Below are 14,144 nucleotides of genomic sequence, written 5' to 3'. Positions count from 1 at the left end.
ACATGCCCGGGTTACAGGCTCGATTCCCAGTGTAGGGTGTGCAGGAGGCAGGCAATTGATGATTCTCTGTCATCATTGATGTTTCTATCTCTCTCTGCCTCTCCCTTCCTCCATGAAATCAATAAAAATGTTAAAAAAATAAAAGTAACAGGAAATGTAGTAATTTATTATGATAAATATATATTTGCTTTATGTGTTCTTAAAGTCTTGTGGTATCTAAATATTTATAGTCTCTTTGTTCCAAAAGGTTTTATAAAGTCTTAACCAACATTTGACAGTCATTTAGTCTCACTCTAACCCAGTTTCTACAGTCATATTATTTTAAAAGGTACATGTTAGATCTATTAAAATATTGTTTATTACTCAACAGATCACTAAGAGTTAAAGGTATGTCTTGCAGATATGATTATCATACAGTAAACATACAGTATATGGTTCTGTGAGAAGTAAATGAGATAATATATATAGCTTAGAACAATGCTTGGTACAGAAGAAACAGCTTAATAATATTAGCCATTGATGTTTTTACATAATGACATAATGTATGTAATAATTGTAGACACAATCTGTTATTTCTTTCCTTGGGCAGCATACTAGTCATTGATTTAGAACTATAGTTACTTTTTTAAAAAAGTGCTTCAAAGTGGCTTGAGTTAGGATAAAGATTTGGGGTCCTATAAAGATTTATAGGCCAGCTATTACTGAAGACATTCATCATACAAGTATTGGGAGTCACATCTCTTGGGAAGATATAAAGTTGCTATCCTTTGGTCTGCTTAGCTTGTATGGGATACTGTAACTTACACTGTTAGGTTTTATTCTCATATTACCTAAAACATACCTTCTGAAAAAACCATCTTGGGGTATTTAATCTCTTACTCCTCACCCCCCCCCCCAAGTTTTAATGTTTGTTTATTCTTATTCAAATATAGTGTTTTTTAAAATAATTTAGTAGCTTTAGGGTAACTGGTGGTTATGGGAGTATACACATTTTACATATTCTTTTTGTTTTAGACATTTTGTGACCTTGGGCAAGTCATTCATTTCTTTACATCTCACTTCTTTATCTTTAAATTTACTGGGACACAAATATTTTCTAAAATAGCTTCTAGTGCTAATATTCTTCAAGTAAATGTTTATTTTTGAGGACTTCTCTTTTTTTCAAACACATGAAAAATAAAAACATAAAAGTTTCAATACAGTCTAAAATGTATATTTTTTTGTAACACCACTATTATGCTTTGCTTTGGGCATAATAATTTTATGTTAGCTTAACTCAAGAGATTTAGTAAATAGAAATTACCCAACATGTGTTAGTAACCTAGAAGGTATTATGGAAAAAGGTACCTAAGACAGTAGGAGGAATGATGATTCTACCCAGGTGCCAAAAACTTTAAAATAAACCATTTGGGAAGAATTGTTTTAATAAAATTTATTACACATTGCCTTTCTTGGATGATACTGAACTAATTCCATTTTTTGGTAACTCAGGCTCATCATTATGACCACATCCTCAGGGGCTATTAATATTAATAGTTGTATATCTGTAAAATAATTCACTTAATAGTTAACAAATACGTACTGAGCAATTTCAGTGCATCAGGCATTGGATTGGGCACAGCAGATATATATACCATTTTTGCGATGTTGAACAAAAAAATGTGGTCTCTGTCCTCGTGGAATAGAGTCTAGTTTGTAGGCGAAAATGGTATTAACCGAATAATTGCACAAATAAATGTAATTTTATAGCCTGATAAAGTGCTATGAAGAAAATGCACTATTAAGAATATCACTTTGGAATCAGTTCTGAGATTAATCCCAGCTCTGCCACTTGGTAGCATTGTGATTTTAGGCAACTTTATAAGTCACAGTTGAAATGAGAACAGTCTGCATCCTGGCTCCTTATGAGGATCAAGTGAAATAAGTGTGATATTTTATTTATTAAACTTGTTTATTATCTGTCTTCCTGGATGAAAAAGTAAACTCCATAAGAGTAGGACTTTTTTGTTTATTTGTCTTACTACCTACTATTTTCCTAGCAGTAAGAGTCACATCATGAGCATGAATACATATTTGTTGAATGAATGAAATGTCTTTCAAGATTTTTTGCAGGTAATAAGCATTCCATATTTCTTTCTTTTTCCACATTTTAGTTGTTGCTCTCAGGGCTGTTTCCTGCAGTCCTGCTTCCTCTCATCTAATTTAACTCTGGATTAGAAAGTCAGATGACCAAAATGGTAGCTGCATCTGTACTGTAGTAAGAGACATTCTCTAGTAAGAGAGAAGGCCTCAGCACAGCAACAGGAGTGAGCTTTCATGCACGAGCTTACTGAGATCTTTTTAGTTTATTTAACAGACTTTTGCTATTTCAGCTGTATTCTGTATACTTGGATTGCCAGATAAATACTCTTATAAGTGCAGATCTTTTAATAAATATATGTATATCCTAGCTTTATATCACATTTTGCTGTGGTTTTTATTTATAAGTAGGTTAGAAGAAATTTAAACTGTGAATTTTTAAAGTTTAGCCACCTATTCTGTATATTTTTTTAGTGAACCACATAGAACTGCCTGTATAACATAATTTTAAAAAGTATTTAAGGTCAGTTTTTAAGTATTTTAATGATGCTTTCTCACAATCGCTACAGCAAATTCTCTTGGTTAATTATTTTCCAGGGCACCTGTTTGTCCACTTGTTAGTCATTGATTCCCAGCCCCCATTTCTCATTTAGCAGCAGTATCTGCCAGAGTCAGAATTGTTGTTTTTGGCTTTGTTAATCTTGGCAGCAGGGTCTGAGATGAGTCACCAGGAACAGAGCAACTGAAAATATTGAGTCTTCATACAAATGAAGCATTACATTTTACTATCATAGAGATAGTTATTGGTTTTTAGATCTCAGACTCTAAAATGAAAATAAAATGTTGTAAATGGATCCTTGTTTACCCTCTGGGGTATTATCTCAGAGAAAGTGAATTTCTGCTTGAAATAATGTCTAGATTTTTATTGTTGCTGCTGCTGTTTGTTTTGCTTTAATGAGTCCCAGAATATGATATGAAATTAAATTTTAGTGAATCACTGCCATGTTATTTATTTCCACTAATGGCAATTACTGCACGAAATGCAGCCATTCTTTCTAATTGGGTATCCTAATTGAAAAACTGCAGTTAAACTGGCAAACTAATCACATATAAAGTAATTCTTTTACCCTCATACTATTTTATAGTTACTTCTCACTTATGAGAAAACATCATTTGTTAGCAGCCCATTCCAGGTTGAAATTTTCAACATAATTTTAGGTGCATATGAATGACATTAGTGATTGTATTAGAGATGTACAGAACATCAGTAAGAAAACAAAACATCCCCTGCTGTATTTTTAAAGTAATGGCAGTAGGGAAAAAATTGCTTTCTTCTTTTTACCTCTATTAAAATAAGTCTAAAACCCAATGCTATAGGGAATGTTTAAATAAATGTATATAGGGAATGTTATATAACCACTGGATGGAATGTCATGTAACTATTAAAAAATTACGTGTATAGGAAGTATGTAACATATGCAAAAATGCTTATTTTTAATGTTGAGCATCTTTTTATAAATTGGTTGGCCATTTGTATGTCTTCTTGGGAAAAGTGTTCAGGTCTTCTGCCCATTTTTTAATTGGATTGTTTTGGGTTTTTTGGTGTTGAGTTATATGAGTTCTTTATATATATTTGGATATCATCCACTTATTGGAGGTATTGTTTGCAAATATTTTCTCCCATTCAGTTCATTGCCTTTTTATTTTGTTGGTAGTTTCTTTTGCTATGCAGAAGCTTTTAAGTTTGATATAGTCCCATTAATTTACTTTTGCTTTTACTTCCCTTGCATTTGAGGTCTAAATTCATAACATCTTCTCTAAGACCAAGGTCCATAAGTTTAGCACTATATTTTCTTCTTTGTAGATTATTGTTTCAAGTCTTATATTTAGGTCATTAATCCATTTCAAGTTCATTTTAATATATGATGACAGATAGCAGTCTAGTTTCATTCTTTTGCATGTGGCTTTCCAATTTTCCCAGCACCATTTATTGAAGAGGCTTTCTTTTCTCTATATAGTATGTTTTTGGTTCCTTTGTCAAAAATTATTTGCCCATTTATATATTTGCATACACACACACACACATACACACACACACACACACACACACACACACACATATACATGTGAGTTTATTTCTAGTCTCAATTCTGTTCCATTGTTCTGTGTTCCTGTTTTTCTGTCAATACCATGTGTTTTGCTTATTGTCATTTTGTGATATAATTTAACAATACTTCCAGTGTGATACTCCAGCTTTGTTCTTTTTAAAATTTTTTTTCTCAAGGTTGCTTTTGCCATTCAGGGTCTTCTGTGGTTCCATAGAAACCTGATGATTTTTTGGTTCTGCTTCTTTTAAAAATGCCTTTGGGATTTTGATGGGGTTGCCCTAAACCTGTATATTGCTTTAGGTAATAGGACCATTTTAAACTATGTTGATTCTTTGAAACGATGAAGACAGAATATCTTTCCATTTCTTTGTGTCTTCTTTGACTTCTTTTAATAATGTTTTGTAGTTTTCAGTGTATAGGTCGAGAATGGTAACTTTTGATGACACTTTACAAGGATCCTTAGCAGTTAAAAAGTGTTAGTGTCATCTAAGGATGAATTGTCGGCAGCTTGGAACATACTTAAATTAAGAAAAAGAATAAAACTAAACTTTTTTTTTCTATGATGTTAGCTACCTTAAAAAGTTGAAAATATATAATAAAAAAAAAAAGTTGAAAATACAACATTTAGTGACACAAATGACAAGCTTTTCTTTAAATCAGCTTGTGAGCCTCTAGCCAGTGCAAAAGCTTATGTTATCATTCAAAGAGGAGATGGTGGCTCACCTTCTTTAGGACTAAGCCTCCTGTGACAAGGGGAAACTAAGGGCTCATCAACAATGAAAGAGTTATAAATAGAAGAGTTAGTTAACTGCTTCAGGCTCCTAGAATAAGAGCTCTTAGCTCTTTCAAGGATCCACTATAATCTTCCTAAAGTTGTTTCTAACTTGCTGGACAAACAATCTTTTTTAGTGTTGGATCTATGCTCACCTTCCTGGATCCTAGCTCTGTGACTTGATCACCTCTGATACCAACTACCAGCTGAAACCTCTCTTCTTCCTGACCTTGACTTAATTCAGTGCCAGCCACCTGCCCTGCCAAGTGCCTAACTTGATAGAAGGCTATCATCTACGCCTTCTGGTTACCCAGTTCCATGGATGGTTTCTCAAAAGAAAACTGTTATTTAGCAGTGATGCACTTAAAATTTTCCATAGTAAGACATGTATTTCACATAAAGTAACATCAGGATATATTGGACCTATTAATTTGAAAGTAGCATTATGTTAGGTCTTATAAACTAAGACCTAAGTTGTTAGTGGTTATAAACTGGGACTTAAAACATTATTGACTAGAGCTTTCTGCAGACTCAAGTTAATATTTTTGAAGTGAAATAGTTATTATAGGCTCTTTTTCCTAAACTGACCTGGCCAATAGTGCATAATCAATTATGTATTTGTTGAATGTATGATAGTTGCTAAATTCATATTTAATTATTTTCTTTGGTTTTACCAACATAAGCCATTTAGGTACCTTTGTTTTTTGTTCCTTATTTCTGTGTCACTCATTCTTCAATTACTTGTTTTATCCACAAGCTAATAGAATATTTTATAGCAACCATAAATTTGATTTAAAACCAGTAATATTGCTATAGAGAAACCACATCTTATATTTATCATTAAATATTGATTCTATTTGAACTAAATAGCACATTTAGAACTTAGATATTGATTAGACTTATATATCACATATAGCAGATTCACTTGTTGATTTGAGAATACTAAATTGACTAGCTTCTGTCTATGTCAGTAAGGTTGAAATTGGTATATTGTAGTACCTGAAAAGCTTAATTATTTTTATATATGTACTGATATAAAGGAAGTTAAATTTGTATGGTATAAACATTAACTTCCTCCTGCGGTTCTGAGCTTTAAAATATTTAAATACAATGTTTAAAAATTAATTTGAAGAACAATTATAAAATTAATATGCTTTCTAAATGTACTTTGTGTGATCTGTTTCATTATTTTATAATTATGACTTCTGTATCATTAGAAGTTTAAGAAAATCCTAAATATAGTAGGATTGCATTTTTGTTTCAAAATTCACTGGAATTGTATGTAGTGCTTAAGAGCAACTAATGCAGTGATGAGATGAGCACTATTTTAAACTTACAATCCTATGTAATTTCACCCATATGCAAAAATCATTAGATTTAAATAGTTACAACACCAATGTAACATACATGAAGTACTGGAGAACCCATGTGACCATTTCTAACCTATGGGATATTTGTTTTGCAGGAGAAAATAGAAATAGAAATTATTTCCACAACTTGAATATGTAATTTCCCATTCATATAGATTCTTTCACCAATTGTTACCACAAAGTTGGCTAAAATTAATACTCTTCTGTCATAATAGATTAAGGCAATTTACATTTAGTTTTCTTTGTCTTTTTTGTTTGTTTGTTTGTTTTGTTTTATTCCCTCCACTCCCCAATTATTTCATGGCATTTCAGTACTTCAGAGAATTTAGATGAGCTCTCTTCCTCGAGTAGCTGGTTACTTAACCAGAAGCACAGTAAGAAAAGGAGAAAAGACAGGACAAGATTGAAATCTCCATCCTTGACTGTCATGAGTACAGCAGCTCGAACAAGGCCACTTCAGAGTTTCCACAAAAGAAAACTCTACAGATTGAGCCCTACTTTGTATTGGACTCCGCAGGTAAGTTTGCCTTTAGGAAACATGAACTCTTTTACCATCAATATATTTCATGTACAAAAGGATATGGATTGTGCACGGTTATTTAGAATAATTACATGTAGAAAGTTTTAAACATATAGTATATAAGTGACATAATAGGTATTGACAGTGTATTAGTGGAATTTAATAATTTTTAAACAGCAGTGTATTCTGAATTTCTCACATCCCCATTTTTAAAAATTGACTACTAAAACTAACTTGAAGGAAAATTACATATCAAGATTATTTTTTAAATTTTATGGGTAGGGGTAATAAGGAAAACCACATATTTTTTTCCTTAGTAAAGAAAAATAAGCAAAATCTTCATAGCTGTCAGTTATTTTGGAGGAAATGGCATTGCTCTCTGTCTAGGTTTGGTAATTGTTAACCCTGGTGAGCATTCCATTTCCTTTTTCTAGACTAACTGTAAACAGTGCAATTTTTATGTCCATACATAGACTTTTTACAAATAAAATATACTTCATTAAAAACATTTGGCCATTGTGGCTCAGTTACTTGGGCGTCATTCCATGCACCAAAGGGCTGCTGGTTCAATTCCTGGTCAGGGCACATGCCTCTAGGCTCCATCCCTGGTAGGGAGTGTTCAGGAGGCAGCCAATTGATGTCTCACTCTCATATTGATGTTGCTCTTTCTCTCTCCCTCTCCCTAACCCTCTTTCTAAAAATTATAAAATATATTTTTTAAAAGCATTTATTTTGAAAAACATAGTATTCATTTATTAGCAAAATGTCAGGGATATATCTCTCAATGCATACTTAAACAAACTGTGATGAAGGGCAAAAGAAGTTATCTCTAGTTCTTATATGACATGCTTTTTCCCCCATTATATTTTTAAAGAGTATGTCAAAGGAAAGAAATTCATCTTGATGCTGTCACTTAATATTGTTTCTATGACTACATTAAGTATTTAAAATATATTTGTATAAAAATCAAGATGCTTTATTTCATTAGTAACCAATTATAAATATGGCTTTGTAGGATTCAATTATAAGTAGGAATGTGGATTCTGACAAATCGGTTTTTATTAATAGATTGATTTTTATTATTTAGTAGCAGTTATTATTAGTATGCTCCACCAATTTGAAAATATTTGTTTTATTTCAGAATTTACAAGTGGGAATATATTTTTATTTAATGATCTTATATATGAAGTCATATTTAATGTTTTTTTATTTAAAGTTGCTGCAAGCAATAGGTAAATAACATTTTTGAAATTGATTTTGTAATTTTGTAGTTACAAATAGAATTGTCTATCAACAATATTTTACATGTGACTATGCCATAATATATGGACTGGAAAGAATCTTAATAATTTAGGGGATTTGCTAGATGTTATTAAAATACATATGTGTGTTTGTGTGCCTTGATAATGTAAAAATTGGAATAGAAAGGTGTGAACAAATTTAAAACTTCTAGCAAAAAAAGAAACAAGTGTAAGATTATTATTACTAGTAGACCATATAATTTGCATATCCCAGTCACAGTGCTAAGAATGTTCAATACGTTGTTTTATTTAATCCTCAAACATTTAACTATGGGTTATTATTAATCCCTCCTTTGCATGCAGAAATTGAGTTTTAGGGACATTAAGTAGCTTGCCCAAGGTCACACAGCTAGTAAGCAATAAGTCTGATTTTAAGACCATGTTCTTACCCATTACATTAATAACAACAAAAATAAACCAGATCTTTTGTGTACTAGAAATCAGTAAAGACAGTATATGTTTGGGTTGGGCTTTGTCTGGTCAGAGGTACTAAGAAATGCATCATAAAAGATTGGCAAAGATAAACAGAATTTTGACAAGGTATGGGGGAGATAAAGAAAGCATTTTAAATGAATAATTGGAACAGAGACGAAAAATACTGATGGAGAATAGCAAATACCCCCACCCAAAAATTATCCTAAAATTTCCAGGTTAATATTTATTTACCTTTCTAAACTTAATGTAATTTCTCTCAGGAAGTCTTTCTTGACATTCCCACTATGGGGTATATATTGATGTAACATCCTGTATTATTATAATACATTTTTTATTATAATCATTTATTTTTATCTTCTCATTACATTTAATTTTTTAGAGAAAAGAGATGTACATTTCTAAATATACAGGGCCTTGAACAGTAACTACCCAATAGTATATGCTCAACAAATAATTATTTACTATGAGAAAGAATTAATGTAGAGGGACATAGGAAGATATTTAAAAGGTAATGGAGAGTGAAAACTTATGAGTATGTGTGTTTATGTGCTTGTGTTGCCTAAATTTGCCTTGTGAAGGGGTCTAGAACAGTAATGTCCAATAGAACTTTCTGTAATGCTGGAAATGTTCTATAAATATTGGTGCTGTCTTATACAATAGCTATTAAATACATGTTGTTACTGAGCACATGAAATGTGGCTAGTACAACTGAGAAACTGTATTTTTAATTTTTTTTAAATTTTGATTTAAATAGCCACAGGTGCATAATGGCTACCAAATTGGATATGACGGGTCCAGATTCAAACTACCCTAATAGCAGTGAGTACATCTGGCACTAATACCATTCCCTACTGAAAGGAACCAGGAGAAATGGCTGATTTTGGGGCTGGGTAAAAGAAGATATTAGGTGTTATCAGAAAAGACAAAGTGCTCAAAAAAAAAAAAAAAGAGAAAAGATGGGGGTATATCAAAAGAAGCCAGGAGCTAGTTTAAGGAGGCTTTCATTGGTCAAATTAGGGACTATTTGAGCATCCAAATAACTATGGATAGTAATGAAGTATTGGGAAAATAGGAGCCATTAGTCCATACTAATGAAAGAGAGTGAGAGAGAGATAAAAAGGGGAATGGGTGGACTTTAGCATATAGTAGAATGCTGATTAATAAATGTGGAGTGAGCAGTGAAATTAGAGAATCATTGCAGTAATCATGGTAAAGATTGATTGGGCAAGCATCATAAATGGATGAAAAATCTGGGGTCAGGATGGAAAGGTTTGATGAGGAGCAAGATGTTTGCAAGGTTTTAACTACATGGTAGAGATCCAGATGATAACCTTGCTTGAGTGATCAAAACTAAGGATACAATATTGCTGTGTACTATTCCGGCCAGGGATACATAACCTGGATGTAATCATGAGGAAACATCAGACAAAGCCAAAACCAGAAATATGCTATTAAAAATGACAACTGGCCTGTATTCTTTAAAAAATGTTAGTGCCATGAAAGCCAACGAAGCCTGAGGAACTGTTAGAGATTGAAAGAAAGACTAAAAAAATCATGATAACCAAATGAATATATGATCCAAATCAGAATGCTTTTGGAGGGGAAAAATTATTAGGACAATTGACAAAGCTAGACTATTGGTGGTAGATTATATAAAAATACTGTATCAATGTTGAATTTCCTCATTGTGATTTGCTTTTATGTAAGAAAATATCCTTATTCTAAGAAATACACATTGAAATGTGAAGGGATAAAATAGCTAAGTCATTTATTTTATATAATAAACTAGTTTCTGTGTGCCTAGAATGGTACTAGCAATGTAGCATTCTTGGAAGAAATGAAAAAAAAATTTTAAGATAATTTTCTATAGCACTTAACTCTACTGGAGCACTGGTTGAAAGAAGCTTATATAAGGGTGATGGAGAGCGGTGGGAGTCTTTGCTCTTAGGTAGCATATGGTTGCCTGATCATCACTCTCATTACAACAACAATGTATAAATTACCCCTCCCCCCAAAATTATCATATTATTAAAGACATGAGCAGGACTTTTTATTTTTTTTTTATTTTTATTTTTTTTTATTTTTTAAAAATATATTTTATTGATTTTTTACAGAGAGGAAGGGAGAGAGATAGAGAGTTAGAAACATCGATGAGAGAGAAACATCGATCAGCTGCCTCCTGCACATCTCCTACTGGGGATGTGCCCGCAACCCAGGTACATGCCCTTGACCGGAATCGAACCTGGGACCTTTCAGTCCGCAGGCCGACACTCTATCCACTGAGCCAAACCGGTTTCGGCAGAGCAGGACTTTTTAGACTCTAAAATTTAGAGACTCATAAGAGAATTGAGTAGCAAATTCAGAGAGTCACAGCCAAGGTCCTCTTACCTTACTGGAGCAGAAGCCACAGTAGCCCTGAAGTAATTGGTAGAACACTTAAATGGTAATTTTTTTCCACTATTTTTTTCTTTATTGATTAAGGTATTACATATAAAAAAATGGTAATTTTGATGAATTGCAGGATGCTGAGTGCAGACTAGCTTGAGAGTGAAAACTCCTAGAGACCACACTGTTTGGAAGCCCCCACACTTTCATGGGCTTTACTTCTAGGCAACCCACTAAGCTCTCACAGTGAAGACCTAAGAATGATCCCTAGTGGCTCTGACATGGAAGGAAGTACCTGTATGAAACAAACCCAGAGAATTGGCCTTAACAAGGCTTACTCTTGAGGTGAAAAGATTTTATCAGAACCTTACTCTTGGAAGAAGAGCATTTCTCCCACTCCTGCCCCGGTAGCCTTTCTTTCTCAACTGATTTGGAATAGGAGTGAAAAATAAACAGTTGTTAAGGTCACAGGCCACTCCAAGACTGAGATTTAATCATAGGATTATACTAGATTATGCTGCTGTGGTAGATATGCTCCCCCCCCCCCCCATACACATACTTAACCACACACCAACAGGACTCCAGTGTAATAGTGGGTTACAGCTGTAAGGCATACACTCTGAGGAGGAGGGGTACTTAAGAAGTTCAAAAGTCAACAGGGGAGACAAAAGCAAGGACACTAAAGGAATGTGAGGCCTCTGGCACCTACCAGACATTAAAAACAGTCCCACTGTTAGCCAGATTAATTTAACACCTCAAGGTCTATTTGTCTCAGTCCTATTGCTTGATACATCATAGCTTTCAACAAAAAATTATAAGGCATGCTAGGAAAAACTTACTGAAGAAACAAATCATTTAGAACCAGGCTCAACTATGACCAGGATGTTAGCATTCTCTTAACTATGATTAATATGTTAAAATCTTTAATGGAAAAAGTATAAAACATGCAAGAACAGATGGTAATGTAAGCAGAAAGATGGAAACTCTTAAGAGTCAAAAGTAAATGCTAGAATCAAGAACACTGTAACCTAAATAAAGCATGCCTTTCATGGGCTCATCAGTAGACTGGACATGGCTGAGGAAAAAATCAGCAAGCTTAGATAGGTTAACAGAAACTTTACAAACTAATATGAAAAGACAAAATGGAAGGGGAAACAACAACAAAAAACAGAACAGCACATCCAAGAATTTTGGGGCAATTTCAACTGTTGTATCAAATGTGTAATTAAAATACCAGGAGGACTAGAAGAGAATGGAGCAGAAAAACTACTTGAATTAATAGTAGCTGGGAATTGTCCAAAGTTTATGACAAGCAACAAACCACATATATAGGAAGCAGAACATCAAGCAGGATAAATACCAAAAAATAAACACCAAGGCATAACATAGTCAAACTCCAGAAGACAAGAGATAGGGAAAATCTTGAAAATAGAAATAAAAATATCTTACCTGTAATAAAAAAAGGGTAAGACTTACAGCTGTCATCTCATAAAAATCCATGAAGGCGTGCTCTCTGGTAGCATACATACTAAAATTGTAATGGTACAGAGAAGATCAGCATGGCGTCTGCACAAGGTTGACAGGCAAATGTGTGATGCGTTATTATTTTTATGCATGGTTCCAGCTGGGTACTGGAAATATCAGGGAAAACCTTGTAAAGTTTAACCACTATGTTGTATATCTGAAAGTAATACAAAGTGATATTGAATGTAAACTATAATTGATAAATAAAATTTAACTTTAAAAAGAAAGAAACCATCCATGCAAGCCAAAAGATAGTGGAATGAAATATGGGTAGGGTTGCATTGTGTCCCCCAGAACTTATATATTGAAGTCCTAACCCCTAGTACCTCAGAATATGAACTTATTTTAAAATAGTGTTGTTGCAGAAATAATTAGTTAAGATGAGGTGATTAGGGTGGACCCTAATTCAATATAACGGGTGTCCTTATAAAAAACAAAATTTGGGCACAGATGCATGCACATAGGGTGAATGCTGTCTGAAGATGAAGACTGAGTTATTCTTCTACAAATCAAGGTGCACCAATGATTGGCAGCAGAAACCAGAAGTTAGGGGAGAAGCATGGGACAGATTCTTCACAGTCCTCCAAAAACCAATCTTGCTGACACCCTCATCTGACTTCTAGCCTCCAGAACTATGAAACAGTATATTTTTCTTGTGTGAACCATGCAGATGTGGTACTTTGTTATGGTCATTAGCAAACTAATACAGTGACCTTATTTGAAAATACGGTCTTGGTAGATGTAATTAAGTTAATGATCTTGAAATAAGATCATTTTAGATTTGGATGGGCCCGGAATTGTGTGACTGGTGTCCTTCTAAGAGGAAGGAGAGAGATTGAGGCACAGAGACAGATAAGAAATCCATGTGAGGATGGAGATAGAGATTGGAGTTATACTACCACAAGCCAAGGAATGCCAGGAGCCACCAGAAGCTGAAATAGATGAACATTTCTTCCCTGTATACTTCCAAAGGAGTGCAGTTCTGCCAACACCTTACTTTTGGACTTCTGGCCTCCAGAACTATGAGAAATTAATTTATATGGTTTTAAGGCACTCAATTTGTGACAATTTGTTATAGCAACCCTAGGAAACTAATACTGAGTTTCTTAGTAGGAAGTAGGGTACTGCTTTAAAAAGTAACCTAAAACTGGAAGGTTACAGCTTTGTGTCCCCTCTCAGGGCACATGCAGGAATCAACCAATGAGTGCATATATAAGTGGAACAACAAATCAATGTTTTTCTCTCTCACAAGTCTGTGTGTGTGTGTGTGTATACAGAGAGAGAGAGAGAAGTGAGGAGGATAGACAGCAAAGGTGCTATCATCTTATAGAATACACTAGAGGCCCGGTGCACAAAAATTTGTGCACTCAGGGGGGAGGGGGGCCCCTCAGCCCGGCCTGTGCCCTCTCGCAGTCTGAGACCCCTCGGGAGATAATGACCTGCTGGCTTAGGCCTGCTCCTGGGTGGCAGAGGGCAGGCCCAATCCCTAGGTGCAGCCCCTGGTCGGGCTCAGAGCAGGGCCGATTGGGGAGTTGGGGTGCCACCCCCTATCATACACAGAGCAGGGCAATCGGGAGGTTGTGATTCCACCCTCAGTCACGCTCAGGGTAGGGCCGATTGGGGGGTTGGGGCACCATCCTGTCACACTCA

At 34.2% G+C, this 14,144-nt stretch overlaps 1 protein-coding gene and 1 non-coding gene across 9 annotated transcripts in view; both read left to right on the top strand.

Moving 5' to 3' along the window:
- Positions 1 to 14,144, top strand: part of KANSL1L (KAT8 regulatory NSL complex subunit 1 like) — a 108,242-nt gene that overhangs the window by 52,747 nt on the left and 41,351 nt on the right. For all 8 annotated transcript variants that reach the window (XM_036319070.1, XM_036319071.1, XM_036319068.1 and 5 more), the window contains exon 6: positions 6,642 to 6,846. In XM_036319070.1, coding sequence (XP_036174963.1) covers positions 6,642 to 6,846 — 205 coding nt within the window. The remainder of the gene's footprint in view (positions 1 to 6,641; positions 6,847 to 14,144) is intronic.
- Positions 12,477 to 12,581, top strand: LOC118662290. Its single transcript, XR_004969681.1, has one exon. It is a non-coding gene; the product is annotated as a U6 spliceosomal RNA (small nuclear RNA).

The sequence above is a fragment of the Myotis myotis genome, unplaced genomic scaffold, assembly GCF_014108235.1.
Source record: "Myotis myotis isolate mMyoMyo1 unplaced genomic scaffold, mMyoMyo1.p scaffold_m19_p_8, whole genome shotgun sequence".
NCBI classification, from domain to species: Eukaryota; Metazoa; Chordata; class Mammalia; order Chiroptera; family Vespertilionidae; genus Myotis; species Myotis myotis.
The sequence above is the reverse complement of the archived record's forward strand: the minus strand, read 5'-3'. Positions and strand labels throughout refer to the sequence as shown.